Raw genomic sequence first — 26,264 nt, forward strand, 5'->3', positions numbered from 1 at the left:
CTCTCTCTCTCTCTCTCTCTCTCTCTCTCTCTCTCTCTCTCTCTCCCCTCCTCCCACCATCACTCTTTCAAATGAATATAATAAATTTAAAGGAAAACAAAAAAACAAACTGGACCAAAAAGCTGGGGCCAGGGGATTGCCATAGTATCAATTAGAAGAGAAAAGATATTTGAGCCACATTAGCTACAGATGGGCTAAATGTTTAACATAAAAGCTCATTTGTAGAAAATACATCTCTAAAGTGGAGGAATAACTTTCTCTATCATGAAACAAGTAATCCCAAGGAAGTGGCAAGAAGTCTCTGGGCAGGAAGTTTAATGCAATCGGTGTGCATACCAATGAATCTGTAGGCCTGGTGGCCAGAGTGGAAGGTCTTTCTATGTCAGATTCTATTCTCACTGCAAAATTGAGTGAGAGGGAAGTGGTGAGCTCACAGGGTTAGGAAGTATGACAGCTTTGAAACAGCTCCCAGAAAACAGGACGGAGAGCCAATGAAGGAAACAGAAGCACCACTGGGCAGTGCTAAGGGGGGGTCGTGGAGATAAAATAGGATGAAGTACATAAATCACATGGCACACAGCAGGCACTCGATAAATATTAACTTCTTCCTCCCCTCCTTTCACCACCTTTAATGTGAGAAATTGCCTTACTCATGTTTGTGTCTTTGCACATCCAAGACATTCATTGTATTGAACGTTTTGACTGGCTCTACAGCCTCTCATATGGGAAGGGATACATTCTTGTAGAACTGGACCCTTCCCTTTGCTGTTACTGTCAGAGCGGTGGCCTGGTATAGTGGGAAATGAGGATGTCTCTTGATACTGGACTAACTAAACCTCAGGGAACCCAAATCCTCAGGCCAGGACAATGTTTTGTGACATAGACATGTCATTTCATCTGTTTCCAAGTCCTACTTTCCCCACCTATAAACTGGGATATCATTCTCACCCAGCATGAATGAGAGGGCTTTGTAATGTAACCTGAAAACATTGATATAATCCTTTTGGCTAGGTAATTTTTCACCATATTAAAAGCCATAAAAATATTCATGCCCTTTGGCTTGGACATCGCATTGCCAGAAATATACCCTACAATGTAGTCTCCATGTTTTTTTCTGTCAGTCCACCTAGAATGTTCCCAGGGATGGCAGATTCCTGGATTATGATCTAAAGTCTGTTTAAACTGGGATGAAAATTACATACAATTCCCATTTATTTATGAGTCAATAAGATACATCCCAGTGCAGGAAATTATTCAGAACATCATTAGAATTTAGTAAATAATTCACCAAATGTAGTATTTCACTTACTAATAAATTGATCTCTAGTTCCACTACCCATCCAGACAAAGCAGTGTCTTGTCATTGATGTTGAGAATTGCCATCCTTCTGAAATAACTCAAAAGGCAATAATGCACATATTGAGAGTTGGGCTGATAGGAATGATGATAGTAATGATATCAGATCTTTCGTATCCATTCTGGCACACAGGAGGAATTTAAACCTTCTGGTCTCCGGGTGGAGCCATGGGCAGAATCCATGGAGAGCCAGCAGGGCATGATGGATGGAGCACTGCCCGAGGGTCGTATGTCCTGAATGGATGACGTTTTCTGGCTGGGAATCCTTGGGCATGTCACTTGCACTCTCTGAGTCTCCTTTTTAAACGACTCACAAAGTTGCTGATGGGCTCACATGGGGTATCAGACATGAATGCAGTTTGAGCTATAAACACTGGATGAAGGTGATGTGTCGTACAGCTTGCTGGCTCTGCCCCTGAGCTGGGACCATTAACAATGCTTCACATCCAAAAACTGGCCTTCCCTTATTCACACTTGGTAAGCAACACTCTAGGATTTCTAATGGTTCTTCCCTTTGGCACACCCAAGGCAAGGATAAAACATGACCACAACAAGGCAAAATAAATATTTATTACAAACCAAAAAGAAAAAAAAAGCATTTCTTCCATGGAGTAAAATGTTCTTGCTCTTCGTATGATTTCTTTCTTGAACATAGAGTTTCACACACACAGCACTAAGAACAAGGATGTAAATTACAGTTTACAAAGATCAGGCATGTTCAGTGAGAAGGGGTGACAATGCTGTGTTTGGAATCAAGATCACAGTTTATAAAACAACATGTAAATCAGTGCAGCGGTCAAGTATGGCTTACAGGCTCAGGGGACGCCCCATCTACCCGGGCCCCGCCCAGAGCAACAGGACACAGCTCCCCAGGACTTGAGGAAGGAAAGGAATGTCAGCAACACTGGGCTCTCTCAGGCAGGGGCCTGCCAAGAGCTCAGTGAGTTCACAGTACAACCTCGCACAACTTCTCCCATACCCCAGCGAGGAAAGCAGCACCCTTTTTGTTCAAATAGATCCATCACATCATGTCCAGAATAATGAATTCTTTCTGAGGAGAGGTTTAGCTGGAAGAACAATTGCAGCAAAACCCACAGTCTGAGCATGGGCGATCCCATCCCTGGAAAACACCTTCCCCTTAACTTTCTGAAATGCAAATCATCACATGTCACCATGTCCTGAGAGGCCCATGGGCTCAGAGTGTGTGTGTACACTTGACTTTTAGACCAGCCAGCGCGATCACGGGCACAGTGTTGCCTGCCAAATGAGCCATCTGACACAAAGTCCTAGTCCCTGACATTTGCTGACCACATAGCTAGACTCAAACGTCCTGAATACGTGTGCTTTAAAAACAAAACTGGTGCACGGGCAATCCATGGTCCAGGAACTGGGATATTCCGGCTTCAACAGCTCTGGTAGAACTTCCCGCATGACTCTGAACAAGCACACGTTCCAGTCAGTTTAGTCTCCAGGTGTAAAAAATGGGGTCCTTTTGACTTGGGTGCTTTCAAGCCCATTGCTTCCCTTTGCCTTGGGAAACCTGCCTAGGTTCAGACCTTCTAGGCTGAAAGCCTTTGGGGGATGCCATGGAACACCCAACACAGAAAGTGATCTTACCAACACATTCCACACAGATCCACAGAGAGCAGCTCTCTGTCACATATGAGAAGACAGAGGCCCAGTTACTGATTTCCATTTGCCAAACATCCCCAATACCTGTCCAAGTGGGAAACAGGGAACCACATAGATTTAGCTATTACTATCCTATGCAAAGCAGTTCTGGAGTTCCCAGCTCCACAGTGTAGCGCATGGCACCATGGGTCCAAGTGGCTGCCCTTCAAACCAGAGCGCCTGCTCAGTATAAAAGCAAGGAGGTGACTGCGTCTGTGGAGGGCTGGGTTGTAGAAACTCCACACTGAAAGGAAACTCGATGTTCACTCAGTTACTATCTTCAACAACGTCCCTAATGACTGCTCAAACTTCTTCTGTTTAAATATCTCCAATATCTGAAGTTGTTGCTGGACTGAACTGAGCCAACATCTTTCTCTAATTCTTTTGCTAGTTCTGCACACCAGGCACACATTCTGCCCCCATGACAGCCCCTCAAATCTCTTCTCCAGAGACTCATACCCAGAGCCACCTACCCCACACCTGAGCTTGGCTGCATGCCCCTGGCTTAGCACACCTGTTGACGCCACAGCTTGGCTGGGAGTGTGAGGGCTGCCAGGTGGTGGAGTTCTCAATGCTGCATCTTCTTCCCCTCCCCCTTCTCCCCAACCCAGCCATCGGGGCACAGAGGCCAAGTCTCTATCCATCTAGCTAAGCTGACACCCAAAGCAGTGGGGGTGCAGGGGTGCAGACACTGGCCCATGGCTCGACCAGGACTCGGTTTGCCTCAAGTCAGATTAAAAAGGAAATTGCCAAGTTGTCTGAAAGCCAAATGAACTCTTGTGCCGTTTAGAATTAAGGGACAGGCATTTGGCCTAGCAGTTAAGAAACTCACATCCTACATTGAAGTACCTGGGTTTGATTCCCGGCTCCACTCCTGATTCGAGCTCCCTGCTCATGCACACCCTGGAGGCCGTGGTGCTGGCTCAAGTGACTGGGTCCCTGCCACCCGTGTGGGAAACCTGGATTGAGTTCTTGACTCCTGGCTTCAGCCCCAGCCTGGGGCCACTGTGCAGGCATTTGAGGAATGAACCAGCAGGTGGGAGCTCTGTCTATGTACACCTCTCAGCCTCTTAAACAAAATTAATTTTTAAAATACAATTAAAATTAAAATTAACTCATGGTAACTATCTTTATAATTTCACTTCACAAACTCCCCCCAGGAACCCTTTCCCCAGATAACAGAGGCAGAGTGGATTTGTGTTTGCTTAAGCTCTGGTCACCTAGAAGATTTCGCCAATCTCCGCCTCACCCCTGCCCCCAAACTGACTCTGAGTAATTGCAGGGGCAGCACATCAGAGGGTGAAGATCTAAAAATAAGCTCCAAGTCTTGGCAAACGTTCCTCGTTCACAAGCCTTCCCCATCAGCCTCAGAATTCACAGTTAACAAAGATATTTAATGCCAAAGCATTTCAGGTATTTTGTTAAATTTCCCCCAAAGACAGACACTCATAACCTCTCAAAGTCAAGGGCGTAGGAACAGAGCAGCTGCTACTTTCGTTTCAGATGGAGCCGTGATCCCAGCTCCATGCCTTGCGCCAGGACGAGAAGGGGCCAGGATAGGAGCCAAGCCCTTTCACCCAGATCCCAGCCCCCGGGGAAAGGACCCACCCAGCCAGTCCAAGTGAACTTCTGTGTGTGTGAAGAAAAGCCTTTTGTCCTTGCCCGGCTACCCTGAGGCCAATTATCTAACACAACAAGCCCAAAATCTACTTCTCAGCTTTTTAAAAATCACATCCTTCATCTAAAGTAATTTTCATTCAAAAACTGAAATGTCTTGTCTCTATTGAAAATAAAACTCCTGTGTTCATCACGCTACTAAAAATCTCCCTCGGTCTAAGCCCTGGGTTTCTTTCCAAGGGTGGTTTCCTGTTTTCTGAAGGTTCCGGAAGGACATTTCCAGAACTCGCTCCCCTCCTCCCTCAGGATATGTGGCTCAGCTCAGAGCCCTGCACATCCTGGGACAAGATCAAAAGTCTCCCACGCATTCGGGCGTGGTGAGGATGTCCGTGAGGTGTGGGGGCTGGGATCTGTGATCTTGGGAGACACTGGCAGCAGGAAGACTCGGCACCACCCCACCCCACCCCCGTCTGCTGACCAGCAGTTTGTGAAATCAGGGACTTCACCCATGACTTCAGGACACTCCCATTTTCGGGGCCACTGGCCATGGGTGCACACAAACTCTGCCAACTAGCAAATCCCAGGGCGTTTCAACTGGCAAGTGCCCCTCAGTCCAGTGGCACTCAGCATTGGGGGGGGTGGGGGCTTGCTGCTCCTGGGCTGGCAGAGCCAGGCCCAGCGCCCTGCAAAGCCCCTCAGCACAGAGTCTCAGCCTGCAGCATCAGACAGCCCTGGGTTTGCATCTACACTGAAGTTTCCGGGAATTCTTCCATTTCTTCAAATGCATTGAGGGTGGTTTTGCTGTTGCTCCTGGACGAATCTTGAATCTTGTTTAAGTCTGCTTTAAAAATAATAATAAAACTGTTTTTAGAAACATATCATTCTGTGTGCCATGTCTGATGTCTTGGGGGCAACACCTGCTTTTTTAGAAGTTGTTCCAACTGAAGTTATAAAGCATCCAAGCTGGAAGAGACCCTTGTTTCACAGATGGAGAAAAGTCGTGGTCCTCAAACTTGATTGGCCCCAAGGTCACACAGTCAGACAGGACCAGATCCCACAGTGCCTTGCAGCAACAGTTACCTGTCCGTTTTATGGGTCCCGGGTCTTCTTTCAGGAAGGAGACGTGTGTTTTCCATTCGGTCCACTTCACCTCATTGATCCTGCAAGTATAACCATTATTTTTGCTATGTGGCAACCACATCTCATCAAACACAAACAAGTGGAGGAGCATTTGGAATATCCTCATCTCTAAACAGCTCTCTTTCTGTCCATCCTGGGGACCAGGACCCCTGCATGCTCCCCATGGACACAGCAGCGCTGTTAGTGTTTGAAACCTGCCTGGAGCCCCATTTTCCCAGGCCTCAAGGATCCATTCTCCTACCAGGGTGCAGGACCCAAGAATCCTATAAGGTGCTAAGACAAAGGGTGCATCTTCCGACATCACAGCTGTGCCTGATTGGTGAGAGGGTGTCGGCCTGGAGGGAGGGAAAGCTAAGAAAGTGTGAGGGTTGAAAGTGTGGAAGTTTAGCTAGGGTTAGAGACACTTTAAGAGAAGGTGGTTAGGGTTCATGTCGTAATGGGAGTGGGCAGTGCCTGAGGTGTTGAGTGACAGCTGGAGTGGGTCTGACCTCAGCTCACATTCAGAGAACATCTCTGGAGTGATGTTCCCTCAAAATCAGAAATATCTGTTAATGCAAAGATGATGGTCAGCAACGGTGGCTTCCAAGAGGGAGAACTTCAATTAGAGAAGTAATTTATTGCTTAAGTTTCATTTATTTATTTATTTGAAAGGCAAAACAACAGGGTGAGGCAGAAGGAGAGAAAGATCTTCTATCCACTGATCCATTTGGAAATGGTTGTAACAACCAGGTCAGGGCCAGACTGAAGCCAGGAGCCAGGAACTCTATCCTGGTCTCCCACATGGTTGCAGGGGCCCAAGCACTTGGGCCATCTTCCACTTCCCTCCCAGGCACATTAACAAGGAGCTGGATTAGAAATGGAGCAGCCAGGGCTTAAAACTGCATCCCATGTTGGATGCCAGCATTCCAAGGGGCAGTCTAACCTGCCACAATGCCAGCATGCTGGCCTCAGAGAAGTAATTTAAGGAAGTACAGTTATATGCAAAAATGGAAGTCTGTAGGGTCAGGCAGTTAGGAAAGGGTGAGAACAGACAGACTTATCAGAAAAGGTGGGCTCATCATGGGATTTGGGGGGACTTTACAAAAATCCAAAAAGTGTGGATTTGTCCATAGAAGATGTCCTGGGCTCCTCGCTTCATCCTGGCCCAGCCCCAGCCATTGAGGCCATCTGGGGAGTGAAAAAGTAGATGGAAGACCTCTCTCTCCCTCCCTCCCTCTCTTCTCCCCCTCCCCCACCATCACTCTGCCTTTGAAATAAAGAAAATAAATCTTTAAAAAAGAAAAGTGACTATCTCACTTCTACTTGCCAATACTAAAGTAGTGCCCCATTCCCTCTGCTGTCACATGAACCCATGGAGGGTGGACAAAAGAACAAAGGTCAGGCTGGTAAATCTTTTCTAAGCCCAACCCTGGCCAGGGAGAGGCTGTTAAGGCACCTTCAAAGGGACAGGGGGTGAAAGCAGAGCGGGCAGTCCCCTCCCTCTTTCTGAAGCTCACCCTGAGCTCACGATGCCACAAGAGTTGAGTCCGTCCTCTGAGAAGGCCCAAGAGACAACGGCCTTGGTTACAGCAATCGAGGGGCAGCACCATTTCCCTGATATTTTGGTCACACTGGTTCATCCACCTCCATCCACCCCCAAAAAGCCCCCACGGAAGGGCCCTCTCCCTCAGTTACCGCAAACACAGTCGGAAGTCTTCCTCGGCCACTTTACACAGCTCCCCCATGCGGAATCTGCTTCTCAGCCATTCCGGCAACATCTTCTCAAACTCCAAGATCGTCCTGGCTCTCTGGGGACATAAGCAAGCCTCAGCAGGTTGCTCGGAGCCAGCCCCGGGAGCGCAGCTCCATGGCTGCTGCATGCACATGCAAACAGGTACACACACACGGCATCCCCGCTACATGCTCAGTGCCTAGATCCTGAGGACTCCACTAATCCCAAGGATGCAAAGATGAAAAAGCAGAACACTTGGGAAAGACAATCAAAGAGCTTGGAGCACCATGTGATATCTCTGGAAGTTCAGGCCTCTCCTAACTGAAGACGTCCACATCCTGGAATCCCAACACAGAGGAAAGCTGAGACATGATGGAGTCCCACTGCCCTCCCAGTCTGGGAAGCCACTGGCAATCTTCCTGGGAAAAACTTATCCAATCTCTCCCGAGCATTATCCACAATCTAATTTAGCTGTCTTCATAAGTAGACACTTTTTTTTTTTTTTTTGACAGGCAGAGTGGACAGTGAGAGAGAGACAGAGAGAAAGGTCTTTCTTTTTTCCATTGGTTCACCCCACAATGGCCGCTGCGGCCAGCACACTGCACTGATCCGAAGCCAGGAGCCAGGTGCTTCTCCTGGTCTCCCATGCGGGTGCAGGGCCCAAGCACTTGGGCCATCCTCCACTGCACTCCCAGGCCACAGCAGAGAGTTGGACTGGAAGAGGGGCAACCAGGACAGAATCCGGCGCCCCAACCGGGACTAGAACCCGGTGTGCTGGCACTGCAGGCAGAGGATTAGCCTATTGAGCCACGGCGCCGGCCCATAAGTAGACACTTTTTTTGTGTCAATCAAAACTTTTCTCAGGGCCAGTGTCGTGGCTCAGTGGGTTAAGCTGCCACCTGCAACCCCAGCATCCCATATGAGCACTGGTTCAAATCCAGGCTGCTCCACTTCTGATCCAGCTTCCTGCGAATGCACCTGGGGAAGCAGCAGCAGCTAGCCCAGGTGTTTGTGCCCCTGCCAGCCACATGGGAGACCTGGAGGGAGTTCCAGGCTTCTGGCTTTGGCCTGGGCCAGCTCCGGCTGTTGTGGCCATTTGGGGAATGAACCAGTGGACAGAAGATTCTGTGTGTGTGTGTGTGTGTGTCTGTCTGTCTGTCTGTATACCCCTGCCTTTCAAAAAAATATTTTTTTAAAAAAAGTTTCTCTCCCTGCAGTTCTGCTGTGTATCTTGGTTCTGCCGTGTACCTTGGTTCTGCCTTCTGGGGCCCCTGAGGAGAGATATTCCCTCTCTCACAGGCAGCTCAGTAAACATTTACAGAAACTCTCACCTTCTCCCACCCCAGTTTCCAGCAACCTCCAAGGCAGTAGCCAGTCCACTCAAATCTGGTCACTGCCTCTGGCCCCATCCTGTGGGTTGGCATCCCTGGTGTGTGAGGAGTAGAACGGCACCATCACCTCCACTAACCCAGATCCTGCACTCCTCTTAATACACCCTGGCCGGCACCACGGCTCATGTGGCTAATCCTCCACCTTGCCGCACCGGCACACCAGGTTCTAGTCCCGGTAGGGGCACCGGATTCTGTCCCGGTTGCTCCTCTTCCAGTCCAACTCTCTGCTGTGGCCTGGGAGTGCAGTGGAGGATGGCCCAAGTGCTTGGGCCCTGCACCCCATGGGAGACCAGGAGGAGGCACCTGGCTCCTGCCATCGGATCAGCGCAGCTCCAGCCATAGTAGCCATTTGGCGGGTGAACCAACGGAAGGAAGACCTTTCTCTCTGTCTCTCTGTCTCTCTCACTCTCTAACTCTGCCTGTCAAAAAAAAAAAAAAAATACACCCACGGTCGCCCTTCGACACCCACCATTCACAAGGCTGACTCTGAGCGGGCCACCCCCACGAGCCAGAGTCCTCCTCATCCATGATGCTGTTCAGCCACACCTCCTGGACCCTTCCTCAAAGATCCTAGGGCAGGGCTTTCTGAGATCTGGCCAATCACAGGGGAGCTTAAGCAGATTCACAGCCCTGCCCCACCCCGACTGGTGCCGGCGGCCGGCAGTGCCTGGGTGCTGCGCCGCGTCCCCCTGAGGGCTCCCACGCTGGGCCCTCTGCTCACCTGCAGGCGCCAGATGCGCTCGCTCTCCTTGGACACATTCTCCACGGTCTCGCCCATGAGGGCGATGAGCATGTTGAGGAGGAGGACGAAGGTGAAGATGACGTAGGTGATGAGCAGGAACAGAAACAGGATGGGGTACTTGGAGTTCTGCTGGATGTTCAGGTCGCCCAGGCCGATGGTGAGCTTGAAGAGCTCCAACACCGCGTCCCCGAAGCTGCCGTAGGAGCTGCACTCCGCGTTGCCCTCGGAGCACTTCTCAATCAGCGACGCCAGCGCTGGGACGACAGGACGGCTCCCGTGAGCCGCTCAGCCTGGCTAGCTGCCGCAGAGCTCGTGCGCATGCGCCCACCTGCGGGCCCGCCGCTGCCTGCTCTCCATCTCCAGCCTCAGGTGCCCCGCCCTCCTGCAGAAAGCCAACCCACCTAACAAAGCCCCCTCCACCCTCCACCCCACAGTTTGGCCCTTGGCCATTCACAGCCTAGCAGAATTGCTAATTATAACCAGTGTGTGCTGTCCCTGATCCCTAGTTCATCTTGGAACTCCTGGATTCCTGCAGGGGGCACCTCCCCCAAGACTGTGGGAGGCCCTGAGTCTCCTCTCACTGCTCTGCCCTGAGTTCTCCTTTAGCAAGACCTCACTTTCCTCTTCTTTCTAACACAGCACAGCAACGGTTCATTGCTGGCTGGAGGGATAGACGGATGGACCAATGGGTGGATGGCCCAATGGGTGGATGGACCAATGGGTGGATGGACAAATTAATGAAAGAATGGGTGGGTGAATAAATGATCAGCTGAAGAAGCAAATAAGTAAACAAATTTCGACTCAGAAAAGGCCGTAGACCGCTGAATTTCGAACGCCAGTGATCACTGAAGGAAAGGGGGTTGGGGTGGGAAAAGTGGTATGGGACAAAAGTCCCATCTGTCCATGCAGAAGTTAGGAGTAAAATCAGGTTGTGCTGTCCTCTCGGTTATAAATGGAGAGGTTTTAAAAGGGGGCTCCACATTCCTGCTCCTCAGCAGGTCAGAGGCTCTCGCGGAGTTCCGTGAGGCAAAGCGTGGGGGTAGCAAGATCCGAAGGCCAAACGAAGTGGCTGCAGTGCACTGCTTGCTCCTTCTTTGCAAAGACCATCAATCAAATTTCTGTCCACCTTAGTCTCCCCATCTGCATAACGGGGCCAAAAGCACCTGCCGAGGCTTTCTCAGGTTGCTCAGGGCTGTGAAAGCAGGGGAGCGATGTGGAGGGTGTGGAGGGTGTGGAAGGGGACAGTGACAGGCCTCAGCCTTCATGCCTCGGTTACTTTGTGACCGGGATGATGACCACCACTGGACCAAGTTGTTGAGAGAGTAAGAGGCAATGCATGGAAAATGCTAGGCCAGTGGGGGGGCAGGGGATGGAATCGTTGCTAAGGCTACTGCGTGCTCTGGTCATTCCAACTTCCAAAAAGTGTTTTCCCGTGAGTGGGAATTACAATTACTGCAAGTCAATTACCTACTCCAAATCCAAGTAAGAACACGATATATACGAACAAGAACTTGAGGACATCGTGCAAAATGACCTACGAAAAACAGACAAAATTCCAGCGTAAGCCTCGCGCTCGCCTGCTTCCTCCTGCCCTCACCGAGCCGGCACTCGGGCCGTCCTCCCTCCCGCCTCGCCCAGGCTTCTGGGGGCCCAGCAGCACGAACGCACCTTCTGGATCATGACGCTGTACATGCCCATGGACTGGAACCCCCGCGTGTAGTACAGCATGTTCGCCCAGCCCAGGGCCATGGCCAGCACGAGGCAGGCGAGGTACTCTTTGTAGGCAAACAAGTACAAGAAGACAGACAGTATCACAAGCACAGCTTGGACAAAACTGTTCAGGAGACACAGGAGACAAGGGCTTTACTTAATCCTCCTCCACAGCAGGGCAGAGACGTCGTCCCAACCCCCAGGCCTCCCTTCAACCCCCTGAGCCATCACCCTGAGAGACCCACTCTACCATGTCAAGTCCAGCCTCACCAACACCACCACCAGATGGGAGTTGGGGGTCTGTGGTGGGCTGGTAGCAGCTGACACAGATGTTTCGAAAAAAAAAAATCAAGAGCCCCAAATTCCCAGGAGATTCTGGGGTGTAGCCCAGGAAGCCAGAGAGTTCTTAAATCACCCACATGATTTCCGATTCCCACATAGATGTGGTAGCTGCCGGGGTAGACCAATGAGACAGCAGAAGGCTGCATTTTTAACCACGACAGAAGCTGCCAACATCCACACTTAAAAATCAGCCACAGCAAAGTCTCCAACAACCACTCTTTTTTTTTCTTTCAGAAATTGTTATATTTTTATTTTCATTTATTTGAATGGCAGAGAGAAGCAGACAGAGCTCTTCCATCTGCTAGTTCACTTTCTAAATGCCTACAACATCAGGGACTGGGCCAGGCCAAAGCTCAGTGGGAGGCTCAGACTCTACAGGTGGCGGGGACCCCAGCACTGGAGCCATCACCTGCTGCCTCCCAGGGTGCACGTTAGCAGGGAGCTGGAAGCGGAGCTGGGATTCAAACCCAGGCCCTCGGTGCCACGTGGCAACATGATCACTGCACCAAACACCCGCCCCTCTTTATTTTTTTTTAATCCTTTAAACAAAGTATGGCATATGCTAAGGGAAATAAGCCAGTCATAAGAAGACAAAACTATGTGAGTCCACTTCTGTGAGGTACCTAAGATGGTCAGACTCGCAGAGATGGGGGCAGGAGGGGCGGGGGAGCAGGGCTGCTGCTTCATGGGTATAGACCATGAGGTTTGCAAGATGCAAAGAGTTCTGGAGACAGGCTGAACAGCAGTGCAAATGTATTTATTGGAGGTGTGTGCTTAAAAATGATAACTCTTATACTATGAGTATTTAACCATAACTAAAATTTTTTAATGGGCTGGCACTGTGGCACAGCAGGTAAAGCTGCTGCCTGCAGTGCCAGCATCCCGTGAGTGCCGGTTAAGTCCCAACAGCTCTACTTCTGATCCAGCTCCCTGCCAATGTGCCTGGGAAAGCAGAGAAAGATGGCCCAAGTGCCTGGGCCCCTGCCACCCATGTGGGAGAAGCTCCTGACTTCAGCCTGACCCAGCCTCAGCCATTGTGGCCATTTGGGGAGTGAACAAGCAGATGAAAGATATTTCTCTCTCTCTCTCTCTCTCTCAAACTCTCTCTAACTCTTTCAACTGAATAAATCATTAAAAATTTTAAAAATAAATAAACATTTTTTACAGTGTAGTCGTCTCTTGGTATCTGAGGAGGACGGGCTCCAGGACCACCCCCTATACCAAAATCCGAAGTCCCTACGACAGCAGGTTGTAGCAAGTCTCTTACATGACAGGGCTCAGTCTTTACATGGAACCTACACACATCCGCCTACGCACTTTAAATCACCTCCAGATTGCTTCTAAGACTTAATACAGGGTGAATGCTAGGTAAACAGTCACGCTGCATTGTTCAGGGAATAATGTCCACATGTACAGACATAATTCTTTGTGAACATTTTCGATCTTCAGTTGGTCGAATCCACGGTTGCAGAGCTCTTATACCAAACAATCAAGACCAAAGCATTTTCTTCAACAGCGCATGCACCTTTGGCTTTTGCACACATCTGGATAAAAGTTCTTTCTTGCTTCTAACAGCAGGAAGTTTCCACAATGGTAAAACACTGAGCTCAGGGGAGGACACAGGGGAGATTATATTTTTCTGGTGCAATGAGAAGCAAAGGCCTAGCGGATCGACTGCATTCGGGACTGACATGAGGAAGATGTTTCTTCTTCCTCCACACTCACAAAAAACAGGAAGCAGAAGTGCAGGACAGTGCACTGGGACCTTTTGTCCAGACTAAAACCCAGGGCTGTGGAAGGGGATGTGTCTCTGGGTAGTGGACCCTCCCACTTCCTCAAAGATGAGCCTTGCATAGAGGGCAGTGTTGCACCTGCCCTGCCCACTCACTGCCTTGTCTGGGGCCCAGCCTGCTCATGGGGTAAAGAACTCCGCTCATGCTCAAGGCAGGAACACACTTAATAAAACACATAGGTATGTGTAAGCATCAGGCCAAGACTCGGACCCAGCCCGTGGACCCAGCCTCCCCAGTGCTCAGAAGAGGAACCTGAGCAAGGGCCCCGAGCGCTGGAGCCCACAGTCTGCAGCCCAAGCTCCCAGCCCTGTCCTGCCCCCGCCGCTTCCCCACGGCAGCGGTGCTGAGTCACCATGCGCTCACACGAGCCTTTGATGTCAGCCGCACGTGGCCTCATGCAGACGGCTGCTGGCAGGCGCCTGTGGCCACAGCCCTGCACTGGCGTGGGGTGAGGATGACAAGGAGGCTGGGGATTGGGCACCACTGACGTTCCCGTGACCATGAGTGACTCACACCCCCACTCTGGCAGCTTCAGCGGTGTCTGCAGTTGAGACTTGAGGATTTCCCCAGCAACTTCAAGTCCCCACCTGCCAAGGTCCACCCTGGCTGCCCCCAACTGGCCATGCCACCAGCAGAGGCTGCCCTGAAACCGCCGACTGCTATGCCTCCTTGTGAGGCCCTGTGGTTGCCGCCAGCCGGCAGGCGCTGAGCTCTGACTTTCTGACCCTCGCCACAGGCGTCCCCGCGCCTTTCTTTCTAGAAGGGAGCGAGCAAAGTCCTGGCCGTGTGACCAGGGCACAAGGACTGGAACAGCGACACACTAGGGCACCTGCTCCACAGAGGCACAGCAGCTACCACACGGGGCTCTGGCCCTACCTGTGAGCCGGTGACCAAGGGGGCAGCCCTACTTACAAGACAAAATGAAACCAGGCGTCCGATAGGATGGACTGCAGATCCGAGGGTCTCAGCAGGAAGATGGCAATGCCCTAAGGCCAAGGAGGAAAGAAAAGCTGTGTCTTCATTGTGCCCCCTGCTGGGGGCCCTGGGGAGGGGTGAGGCCCAGCCAGGACCCAGGGAGGGACACGGAAGGGGACCTGTGCCTGCGGGAACACAGACGACCCCACCCTGATCTTACCTCTCTCCCTCCCTGGCCCTGTCTTCAGCCCAGGACCTGCACAGCTAGACCATCACTACGGCTACCTGCCATCCCCCAGACACAGCCTAGCTCTCCAGCCTCTGAGCCTTTGCCCATGCCATTCCCCACACCCACCCTGCGATGACCTTATCCACAGTCCCTACCCTAACCCCTGCCTGGAAGCCTTGCCTGTCTCCTCCTGATCCCAGATAAAAGTCATCTCCCTTCCTCCGAAAATGGGCCTAAACCCAACCGTGGGCCCTTCTCAGAGTCTGCCTTAGAGTCTAGATGTGTGCGGCCATGCTGTGTCCCCAGCTGACTGCAAACTCCAACATGGCAAACTCCCTCCAATCCTATCAGCTCTGCCAGGCCCCACGGACAGAAGATGTTCAGAATGTGCCTACTGGGTGGTCGGCTGGTTGGCTGAATGTGTGCATGGAGAGATGGAGAGATGCTGGGATCAAGGAGGAGGGATGGTAGGCAAGCAGGAGCAGTACTGGAAAGGGAGAATGAGCTGCTAGGTTGATGAGAGACGGCAGGTGACCGTGTGGGAAGTGTGGACACCGAGCAGCTGCATGGAGGGGCAGATGGATGAAAAGGTAGGATAGGCCTGCCCTATTCATTTGTTCCCACATTGTAATAAGAACCCAAGTTAGAAAGAGGACGCCCTGGAGCCCCCTAGAGTAAAGGCAGAGCAGGGAGGGATGGAAGCAGACCTGCTGTGCCTCTGCGGGCCTCACAGGGCAGGCTGGAAGGGCTTAGTGGCCCACTCACCTCTTTCACAGAGATGCACGTGGCCCAGATAAGCACGAACATCCTCCCTAAGAGCTGCAGCCACCCCATGTTGTGTGTCAAGGCCAAGGGGTGCGGGAGGGCCTGGGGAGGGAAAGAAGGGGACAGTGAAGGGGGGATCGGCACCAGCTCTGCAGGGACCATGACGCATACACCTGCCGAACACTCAAGCCGGCCCCAGGCCAGCATGAAACCCAGTCCCTGTAGCAGGAGCGAGAAGGCGTGCCAGCCCCCTGCCCCTGTGTTCCCCACTCTCCGTTGGAACCCGGAACTCCCCTGCGAGGAGTGCAATCCCGATGGTATTAACCCCTCTGTGTCCAGACACTCAACACGACCTCCCAGCACAATTAAAACAAGGCAGAAACTCTGCCCGGTGACGGAAATCCAAGGCCCAGGGCACCAGGGGAGCTTGTCCATGCGACCTCCCTCCCTCCCACTCCCTGTGATGCCCACAGCAGAAACGCCCACTCAGTCCTGGATTCAGACAGAGGCCCTGAGCAATTGTGCAACCCCCCCAACCACGGGTCCACCCGGGGCTTAGCCCAACCAAGCTCCGAGGCCATACTCAGTTCCCTGGAGACTCTAAGGCAAGGGTGGCCACCTTTCTCCTGCCCAGGGCCACCTGGATATTTATAACATGGCTCACCTCATGGGCCACACAAACAGCAACTTGAAAATTAGCCTGCAATAGGTGGAATTTCGAGTCCCAGCTGTGGTTGCCTTGGCAGGGCCCCACAAAATGAGTGGGTGGGCGGGACGTTCCCCAGCCCTGCAAGCATAAGGAACGAGACTTGGTGGGGGGGGAAGCTCTTGGCCGCTCTGGGCCACTCTGGGCCTCGGTTTCCCCATCTGCACCGAGGGCGGTTCTAAGCTCCTCTGGCTCTGAGCACTCCCCCCCCCCCCCCCCCCGCCGCCGCAGACCCACGCACCTCCTCCTCCCGGGGACGGTAGTAAGACACGAGGGTCAGGGTGATGTTGTAGAAGAAATAGAAGCAGAAGGAGAGGAAGAACATGTACTTGGCGAACTTCTTCCACTTCATATGCAGCAGCGTGTGCAGGGGCTCCAGGGTCAGCATCTCGTGCCGGTTCTGGGGGTAGAAGCCACTGTCACCACGGGCAGGCATGAGGCAGACAGCCAGGGGCCGTCCCCAAGGGGAACTGCAGGAGCAGCTCCATGGCAGCGCCATCCAGCAGGAACTGGTTTGTCTGGAAAAGCTGGGAGGGTGAGTCCCGGCTCCTGAGGCTCCTTCCCCGATGCCACGGAGCCAGTGGCTGCCAGCAGGCGGAGGTGACACAGGAGGGGCCCAGCGAGACGCAGTGGCGGCTGAGGCTGCAGCCCCTGAGCCTCTCGGGCCTGTCTCCTCATCTATAATACTGAGGACAGTGCCCACCCCACCAATAAGGCTGCCAGGAGAGCCTGCACAAGGTTGGCTCTGGGAACCCCGATTCTTGGTCAAATACAAAGCACACAGAAAGCACACAGGCCCAACCTGCTGCTCCACTTCACCCTAAGAGTTGCTCCTCCCTCCTCCCTCCTCGCCTCCAGCTACGCTGACTTCCCCTCTCTAGCCTCCTCCGGGAAGGCCTCCTGATTGCTCCAGCTGTGTACTCCCTGACCCTCACTTGGAAGCAGATTTGGAAGAAGAGAAGATCCTAGGCCAGAATGACAAGGAAGCCCCTTCTCATCCACCCCACAGGGAGACTGCCCAGGAAACCCCCACTACTGGGGTCTATAATCCAAGATCAACCAGGAACTCCTGAGCCTAGCATCTGCCCTGGGCCCCACCCTTCCTGTGCCCAGCTCTGGTCACCGAGGCCAAGGACTGGGAGACGAGAGCTGTCATAAAGCTAGCAGCCGGGGGTCTTCCCCACACCTTCTGACCCCTGGCCTGGGGTCCAGCCCTCGCTTCCCCCCCTTCCCAGGCCTGCGCCGGGGACCCACATCGATGTTCGTGTTGTAGACAATGATTTCCAGCACGGAGTTGTCCGTCGTGGTGTCCACATTGGTGAGGTCATAGAGCGAGGAGGACACCGGCCCGTAGGCCCAGTCGGTGAACTTCCGGGACAGGCCCCGGAGCGGCTTCTCCTTGATCTCGCGGCCCAGGATGTACTTCAGGATCTGGGGGCGGGACGAGGGGAACATCAGCGCAGAACAGGGCTGCCGGGGAAGAGGGCCCACCGAGGACGGTTTCAGTCCCACCTCTGCACCGGCTGCCGCCTCCCCCGGGGCCCCGGCTTTGTCCGTGGAATGGGCCCAAAGCCAATGGCTCCGTCCATCCCAGTGGGGACTGTGGATCTCGGATTCAGAGCGAGTGAGGCCCCTTCACATGCCACGGGAAAGGGCACTCCAGCGGGGGCCCCAGGTAAGGGACAGATCCTGCAATTGTCCATTTTTAGGAACAATTGCTCTTGGGCCTGCCCTTGGGAAGAAGCCATCCCACCGTCAGTCAAGCTCTCCCCAGCCGGGGCTCTGCATGCCGGCCAGACAGGTGACGCTGCGGCAGCCCGGCCTGCACGGACAGAGGCCTGCATGACCCACGTTCAGGCCAGAATCCTCAAACTGGCTGCCTGATGGGGTCAGCAGGGGTTCTCTTGAAATCTCTCATTACCAACAAAGGAGCTCCAAACCTCTAGGGTGGGACCCAAGAATCTGATCTGGAAAGCTGCCCGGGCAGGCTGAACAGAGAGTGCCACGGGGCTCCAGCCAACCAGCCATCCTTCCACCCATCACGCCTTCCTGAAAGCTGGGCCTTGGGTCCCCCTGGGATGAGGACCAGGGCTGTCTGAGACCCTAACCCAAGACCCAAGCCGAGGGACTTGTTGGACAGGGCAGTGTCGGAGTCCTGATCTCACACGGCCCAGTGGGGTTCCCAGCCCGTGTCACATGACAGCCTCCCTCCACCGCCCGGGCAGAACGGCCTCCTCCCCGGCTCCCCAGCCACTAACAGCCCCGAAGACAGGATCTGTGTCTCCAGCACTGCTCTGCCCTCCACGCCCAGCACAGCGGCCACAGAGGCAGCAACCAGAAGTTTTCCAAATGATGTTGAACACAAGAGAGCTAAGGCCAGAAGGGTGCAGGTGCCTCCCCCACCCCTCCCCTGAAGGGGCCATGGTGGGCACATTGTCCTCTGAAGAACAAGGGGGGCCTGGGGCTCTCCTGGGCCGGGGTGGCAGGGACAGCACGTGCCACAGCGGCATGCAGGGAAGAGGCCCTTGGAGGACGACTGACCTATTCCACACTCTGGCTCGCCTCAAAGCTCCCAGCCAGCTGTGAGCCCGGGGGAGGCAGGCGCTTGGGGAGGCAGGCACACAAGTCCCCTCTGTGGCAGGCCCTCTACATCCCCTCCTCCCCCTACAAGAGCATGAAGCGGTCCTTTGTGGGGCCTGGCCTTGATCACTGGAACAGGACCCACGGCCCTCAGGACAGCTGACCCTGGAGACGGGGCCCTGAGGCTGGCACAATTGCTCAATGGTCATCATCCTCCTGCACCTCCCACAGCCTCCCAGGAGCCACAGTCTGCTCCAAGGGCTGGGAGACAGAGGGACTGCGGAGTAGGATGACCCCATGATCTGTGTTCTGAAAAGAAGAACCTGGTTCTCGACCTTGATCTCAGATCAAGCCACGCCCCAGCCATGACCAAGATCTGAGCCCAGGGCCAGCCCCAGTCTTCCTGGAGGCTCCCTGGAGAGCCCCAACCATAGCACAGGAGGCCCCTGCAGCCCCAGACAGCTGCTTTCTGCTAGGGACACAACTCACAGCTTCTCCACAGCTGGGGAACACAGCAGAGTGGCCACTCTGGATTCCTGTCCCCCTGAGAAGCTGGGGGTCAGACGCCCAGCCTCCCCATGGGGGCCTCACCACACAGGAATGTTGGGTCACAGCGCACACACGTGAGACACAATGTCACCTGCGCCTCCAGATGCTCCCAGGCTGGCTGCAGCCAGGGACTCCCAGGACAAGAGACAGGGACAGGGAGAATCGGGCCAAGGAGGTGGACTGCGCCTGGTGGCCTCTGTGCAGTCACTCAGAACAAACCTACCCCAATCCCCACTGCACCTGCCCTTTCCCTGGGACGAGACCCCCCACCCCGCCCCCGTGCCCACCTCGGCCTTGCCCATCTTGGCGGCCAGCTGCAGCGGCGTGAGGCCGTCGTGGTTGCGCATGGTCTCCAGCTGCCAGCTGCCGCTCCGCAGCAGGATCCTGTCGTACATGTGCTTCACGAAGTCGTTCTGCGTCTTGAAGTCCTCGGCCACGGTCACCAGGGCGTGCAGGATGTTGTTTCCCCGGGAGTCCTGCGAGGTGATGTCTGTCTGCTCGTTCTCCATCAGCAGCTGCACAATCTCGGGCTGGTTGGTGCAAGCCGCCAGGGCCAGGGGCGTCTCACCTAGGGGCGGGCAGCACTGAGGCTTGTTTCTCTCCTGGGCCACAAGCAGGCCCCACCTACTTCTTGACCATCTCCCCATTGTGCCACGGGAAGCCTGAGCTTCCTAACTGATCTCCCGGCTTCCAGCCTGGCCCTCCAGCACTGATCTCGGCTCAGCAGCCAGGCAGACCCTGCGAACATGCAAATTCCACCTCATGCATAATAAAACTCAAGCTTCTGTATCTCCCCACCACCATCACCACTACCACCACTCCTCACTGACCTCCCTCAAGCCACAGGGACCATCGCCCTCTCCCTTGAGCACACTGGGAATTTGACCCAAGCTATTGCCTCTGCATCTCTCACTCCCTCGCCTCCTTTAAATTTTTGCTCAAACATTGACATTTCAATGAGTCCCCCTCACCAGCCTATTTAAAACAGAAACTGACCCCAGACAAAATTCCTGACTCCCCTGCTTTCGTTTTACTTTGTATCTTTTTAGTAGCACCTCTCATTTTCTAACACAGTCCAGAACTGACTCCACAGATGGTTGTTAAGAAAAGAGAAGGGGCTGTGGCGTACAGGCCAACACTTGCGATGCCAGCATCCCATACCCGAGCAGCTGCTCCACTTCCAGTCCAGCTCCCTGCTAACGCACCTGGAGAGGCAGCTTCAGTTGATGGCCCGACTGTTTGGGTCCCTGTCACCCAAGTAGGAGACCAAGATGAAGCTCCTGGCTCCTGGCTTCAGCCTGGCCTAGACCTGGCTGCTGTGGCCACCTGGGTAGTGGACCAGCAGTTGGAAGATATCTCTGTGTGTGTAAACATCTCTCTCTCTCTCCCCCCCCACCTCTATCTCTCGTTCTCTCTCTCTCTTGCTCTCTCTCCCTCCTGTGTTTCCTCCCACCTCCATCGCTTTGCTGTCCTAATAAATAATTAATAAATCCTTTTTAAGAAACAAGCAAAGCAGGTGAAATCTGCCTCAGCTAAATCATTGCCATTTCTTTTCCTGCCGGGAGCATCCTAACCATAACTGTGTCTGGACCCCAGAACCGGTCTGCCTGGCGGTTTTCTGCTCCTGGCTTTTGACTCCCAGAGAGGCACAAGGCGCAGGGCGAGAGGGCAGGAGACCCTATCACCATCTGCTCAGAACCATGGCCTCACCGGGGAAGTGGGGCTATCTCCTCTGTTCCAGTCCCAGGTCTCTGCAGACCATGCCACTTCCCCAGCCTGTGGTCCACCCTCGGGGTCCCGCTAGCACGGATCAGCCCCAGCCCCCTCCCAGTCCGGACTCTGGGGAGTGATGCCTCGGGGCTGTGCGGCGCCTCCCTCCTCGCAGACCGAACCGCACCCACCGAAGTAGAAGCCCTCGTGCTGGTACTTGGGGTTGAAGAAGACCCCCTTGGCGTGGGCGTTGACGTCGGCGCCTGCGGCGATGAGGAGCGCCGCGATGTCTCTCTGGCGCCGCTCGATGGCGATATTCAGCGCCGTCTGACCTGTGGACCAGCGGGGAGGCACAGGGTGCTCAGTGCAGGGGCCTGGAGCCCCCTACCCCAAGCACTGCCTGGGAACCCTGGGGGTGAGTGGCGGCAGCAGACACCTCGGGGCGGTCCGGGGAAAGCAGACACAAATGGGGCGCCCACACCCACACCCACAGTGGGCACACCAGCCCCAGGCCAGCTCAGCAGCAAGAGGCCACTGGGGAGAGAAGGAAGAGACAGGGGGAGGCTGAGACAGGAGAGGTGAGGGCCAGAGGCCAGCCTCAGTGGAGACACCAGTGACCTTCATTCAACCAAAACATTTACAGTGAGCATCTTGTATGTGAAACCCTAGCGTTGCCAGGGAATCTGCTGTGGGCACCAGACTGCAACAAGGGAGGGTGCAAGCCCCTGAGACACTGCCAGAGACAGAAAAGGGAGAACCCCCAGGCCCTGGCCTGAACCTCCCTGGCTACAGGACCGCTGTCAGCGCCGTAGTGACACGCCGAGAGCAGTTTCTGTCTTTGCTTTGGCTCCCAGGGAGCTCAGGTTGCGGTTCAGCACACAGAGGCGGCAGTCTTCCCTGGGTTTCCTCTCCTCTGCTCCATAACTTCTCTTCTGTCACAATCCTTGGCTTTTTCTGATAACAAAAGCCCTTGCGAAAAGTCAGCCCTTGTCGACGCTTAAAAACTCAGCTGAGGACAGGCCTTGGTGGGTGTTTGCAGTGCAGGCCCTGGGCAGGCAAACACTGGCTCTGATTTGGTCTCTCGACCCTGTCTCTGGCCCCACAGGGAGCAGGCTCAAAACAGAGCCCCAGACGGGGCCGGGAGTCATGACAAGCCTGCTGATGGCTGCCTGTCGTGGGCCCCACCCAGTTGTCCAGCCCCCCATCGCTCCCCATTTCCCCTGCTCAGAGGGGCCTGGCTCCTTCCCACCCCCGGGGCCCAGGGCCTTGCCTTGCTCAGGATCCTTCTCTCCACACAGGCCTCAGCTCCAAGGCCAACCTGTCTGCCTGTCCACTCTCACACGCCCACCCCACCCCCCGTGACCTTCTGTCACATCGTCTTCGCTTCTTTCCATGGCATTTCCCATCTAAAATTGCTTTTTTGGCACAGCTGGCCTCGATTTCTCACGTGGTGCCAACCAGAGTGGCTGCACGCAAGTCAGGGCCTGCAGTTCCATGCGGAACGAGGGAAGTGGAGGAGAGTGCCCGCCGCGTGCCCAGCACCAGTTTCTCGGGTCACGGCCAGCAGTGACCAGGCGGCCCCCCACCCTCCCCCCAGGGAGTCGCCTGCTTGCACAGCCCCTCCCCACACAGCCGGGGTACCTTCGTAGGCCTCCTCCGTGTACTCGGCATTGATAAACCTGTCCAGGATGCCGTTCTCCTCGGCGAAGGTGAGCAGGATCCGCACAATCTCCTTGGTTCTGGGGTTGATGTTCAGCAGGGCCTTCATCAGGCAGGTCTTGCCCGTGTCCGAGGCGGTCAGCTTGTGCATGAGGAAGTCTGTGGGCAGCGGGGCAGGATGGAGCCACAGCACGGCCCCGCCCCTGCTGCCTCCCCAGCCCCGCTCCCCAGCTCTCCTCCTCCCTCTTGGCCGGCTCCTTGCCCTCCAGGAGAGCCACGTCCCCTGCACCTTTCCCTCAGTGTGTATGTTGGTGGGGGCAGCCTCTGTGTGGCTTCCCACTGCCCACCTGGGTGCTGCTACCCTGAAGGCCCCGTCTCCAGCCAGCCCCTCCTGTGGCCTTCAAATGGAGTCATCTTCCTTAAGCTCCCGCTCTCTAATCCTTGGACAGCTAAGTCTCCAGCCACCCACCAACCTACTCTAATCCAAAGGCCCCCCTTCTCCCTGTCTTCCCACAGCCCCCAGTTCTGTCGATGCCGCTGCCTGAAGAACTCTCCAGAGCCTGCCCCTCCCCCAGCTCTGCTTTGGGGTCCTAACTCTGCCAGAACAGCAGCCTTCTCCACTATAACCCCATCCTCCTGGGACCACTGTCACCAAGGCTCCTCGCCTGTCTAGTCTCTTCCATAGCTCCCCACTGCCCTCAGAGTCCCGATCAAAGGCCCCTGGCACAGCATTCCAGGCCCCGCACACTCCAGCCCCACAAACAGACGGAGTGAGAACAGGGCAGCAGGAGGTGAGCAGGGCCCCCAGCCTCGCACGCCCTGCAGCCCGGGGCTCACCAGACACGTCCAGGCCGCGGTGGCGCCTGCACAGCTCCTGCAGCTCCAGTAGCAGCCCCACCAGCTCCTGCACGCAGCCCTCAGACACGGCCGTGAAGATGCGCTTCTTCAGCCGATGCTTCCGCCGCCTCTTTTCTTCCTTGGCCAGGTTTGCACTGAGACCAGACAATGTTTCCATCTCACCGGGAGTGCACCCCAGCCTCTGCTCTCTGCACCAGCCCCCCAACATCTGTGTCAATGCCCGCCAGCCCCACCTTAGTGCCCCAGCGCTCCCCCAAGCTCCCTTCTCATTTTATCAAAACACATATATTTGGATACACATAGCAATGATCAAGAACGCTCTCACCAGGTCTTCATTGCCTCAAAAGGAAATAGAGGGGCTGGCGCTGTGGCACAGTGGGTTAACGCTCTGGCCTAAAGCACCGGCATCCCGTATGGGTGCCGGTTCAAGACCTGGCTGCTCCACTTCCGATCCAGCTCTCTGCTATGGCCTGGGAAAGCAGTAGAAGATGGCCCAAGTCCTTGGGCCCCTGCACCCATGTGGGAGACCTGGAAGAAGCTCCTGGCTCCTGGCTTTGGATCGGCACAGCTCTGGCTGTTGCGGCCAACTGGGGAGTGAATCTGCGGATGGAAGACCTCTCTCTCTCTCTGTCTTTCCTTCTCTATGTGTAACTCTGATTTTCAAGTAAATAAATAAATCTTTAAAAAAAAAAAAAAGGAAATAGAAGGGAAATTTCTCTTGTGTGTTTTGTGTTGTTTGAATTATGCTAATCAAAAAAGTAAACCTGGTCCTGCACTGACACCTAATCTTTTGTCTGCATGCATTCTGGCAAAATCTATCTTGATGTTGTGTGTGCATGAATTTTTAATTGACAAAATGGTCTGATGCTAAAGCTCTCACTCCCTTGTATTGCTGTTGTTTGAATGTTTTGTAATGAATGAAGGGTATTGCTTTATTTTATTCTACTTTATCTATTTATTTAAATTGAAAGGCAGAGAGACAGATGTCTTCCACATGCTGGCTCACTCCCGCCAAGTTCCCAGAACAGCCAGCTGCGGAGCAAGCCAAAACTGGTGCCAGAAACTGAATGCAGTTCTCCTATGTGGGCAGCAGAAACCAAGTACTTGCACCATCACCTGCTGCCTCCCAGGGTGCTCATTAGCAGGACTCCAACTCAGGTACTCAATAAGGGGTGCAGGTATCCCAAGGGATGTCTTAACCCCTACGCCAAATGCCCATACTGTATTTATTCTTCATGGGCACATAATTGTACACATTAATGGAGTACAACGTGATGTTTGGATACAGGGGCAAAAGTGCATAATAACCGAATTAGAGCAATTAGCATAGCCATCGCCCCAAACGTTTATCATTTCTTTGTGATGAGCACATCAAAACCGTCTCCTGTAGCTACTCTGAGGTACACCATACACGATCGTGAACTGCTGCCGCCCCGCCGTGCAGAGGGCTGCAGACCTGGCTCCTCCCCCACCCCCATCCAGCACTGCGCCCTCAGACCAGCGTCTCCTGGGCCCCAGCCCTTCCCTTCCTGCCCTCCGTAAGCGCTGTTCCAGTCTCCGCTCCTGTGGGATGAACTTTCTCTCACTGCACCTGTGAGTGAGAGCCTGGCTTGTTGTGCTCACATCACATCCTCTAGGCTCCTCCATGTCGTCACTGATAGCAGTTTCCAACCTGTTTTGAAAGCTGAGTAGTACTGAATTTTATATGCACACCACACTTGCTGTACCCATCAGTGGGTATTATTGTACACCGTATAACATTGGAGACTCCACTTCCCCTCCAAAACAGTCCTGCACACCACAGCCAGGAGCCCAGGCATCCAGACCCTTGTCCCAACCCCCTGGGGATCGTGGTGACTTTCTCCTTCCTGCAGGGCCCTTGAGCCTGACACCTGCCCCTGGGAAGGTGCCGTGGGAGGAGGGGCAGGGCCAGACTCACCTGGGACTGTTAGGATTGGATGGGGTCTCTGTCACGTCATCCTGAGGGGACTGGGGGGAGTCCATGTCATCACAGTTGCCCGAGACGCTAGGGGTGTGGGGGAGGGGAGAGAAGGCCAGGGTTGTAAAAGGACCCTGGTGACACACCGCAGGAGCGGGTCACTGCGTGCACTCCGGAGCCAGGACTGACACTCACCATGGCCGGATGTTGGAGTCCATGGGCTTGGAGAAGATGGGCGGCGAGGTCTTGGTCACAGTGGGGTTGGACTCAAACCCTTCTATCTCCAGGAAGAAGTGTGCACTGGGGAGACACCAAGGAAGGCCGTGAGAGCTGGGCAGGACTCGGCCGCCTGTGTGTCCTACAGCCCTGCTGTGGAGGGCACACCCTCTTCCCCCTCTCCTCCACTGAGCAGTGCCTGGGGGCCTGCTTTGCCTGGGCACTGGGAGGCTGGGGGAGGGCGGCAGTAGAGGAGCAACCTGCCCCAGGTCACTGAGCAGGGAGGTGGCAGTGCTGGAGTCTCGGCTGGGTCTGGGTGACTCCTGTCCTTTGAACCCAAGGGTCTCTACTGGGGGTGGCCTAAGACGGACAGCCCTGTCTGTGGCTGTATCTGGATGGAAAGGCCTTATCCATGATGGGGAACACCAGCCTAGAAGTGAGATTCCCCTCGGAGCCACCCAGCTGCCCCTCGGGCGTCAGATCTGAAGGGAGAGCCCTTTCCCGAGGAGGTAGCTGGACCCCGAGATCTGCGAGGCCCTTCCTGGCTCCTGAGCAGGAGGGGAAGGGCCAGAGTGACCCTGCTCTGCCCGCTGCCCTCTGCCCTCTGCCCCTCTGATAGCAAACAGAAGAGGCTAAGAACAGGGAGGACACAGCTGAGAACCCCG

The 26,264-nt window shown here is 54.5% G+C and overlaps 1 protein-coding gene across 9 annotated transcripts in view; it reads right to left on the bottom strand.

Annotated features, from left to right (window-relative positions):
• Positions 1-1,906: 1,906 nt before the first annotated feature.
• The window catches only part of TRPV3 (transient receptor potential cation channel subfamily V member 3), a 31,028-nt gene continuing 6,670 nt past the window's right edge, over positions 1,907-26,264 (bottom strand). For 2 of the 9 annotated variants that reach the window (XM_051824505.2, XM_051824509.2), the window contains 18 exons: positions 25,579-25,683; positions 25,384-25,470; positions 25,036-25,116; positions 23,424-23,578; positions 22,569-22,745; positions 21,119-21,259; positions 19,505-19,785; positions 17,343-17,519; positions 16,330-16,488; positions 16,047-16,169; positions 15,383-15,484; positions 14,386-14,459; positions 11,297-11,462; positions 11,096-11,162; positions 9,608-9,882; positions 7,459-7,571; positions 5,725-5,804; positions 1,907-5,485 (listed from right to left, as the gene is read on the bottom strand). In XM_051824505.2, coding sequence (XP_051680465.1) covers positions 5,388-5,485; positions 5,725-5,804; positions 7,459-7,571; positions 9,608-9,882; positions 11,096-11,162; positions 11,297-11,462; positions 14,386-14,459; positions 15,383-15,484; positions 16,047-16,169; positions 16,330-16,488; positions 17,343-17,519; positions 19,505-19,785; positions 21,119-21,259; positions 22,569-22,745; positions 23,424-23,578; positions 25,036-25,116; positions 25,384-25,470; positions 25,579-25,683 — 2,461 coding nt within the window. In that variant the 3' untranslated portion in view covers positions 1,907-5,387. The remainder of the gene's footprint in view (positions 5,486-5,724; positions 5,805-7,458; positions 7,572-9,607; positions 9,883-11,095; positions 11,163-11,296; positions 11,463-14,385; positions 14,460-15,382; positions 15,485-16,046; positions 16,170-16,329; positions 16,489-17,342; positions 17,520-19,504; positions 19,786-21,118; positions 21,260-22,568; positions 22,746-23,423; positions 23,579-25,035; positions 25,117-25,383; positions 25,471-25,578; positions 25,684-26,264) is intronic. The other 7 variants (XR_011383287.1, XR_011383286.1, XM_051824506.2 and 4 more) reach the window with 7 other exon arrangements.

The sequence above is a fragment of the Oryctolagus cuniculus genome, chromosome 17 (genome assembly GCF_964237555.1).
Source record: "Oryctolagus cuniculus chromosome 17, mOryCun1.1, whole genome shotgun sequence".
NCBI classification, from domain to species: domain Eukaryota; kingdom Metazoa; phylum Chordata; class Mammalia; order Lagomorpha; family Leporidae; genus Oryctolagus; species Oryctolagus cuniculus.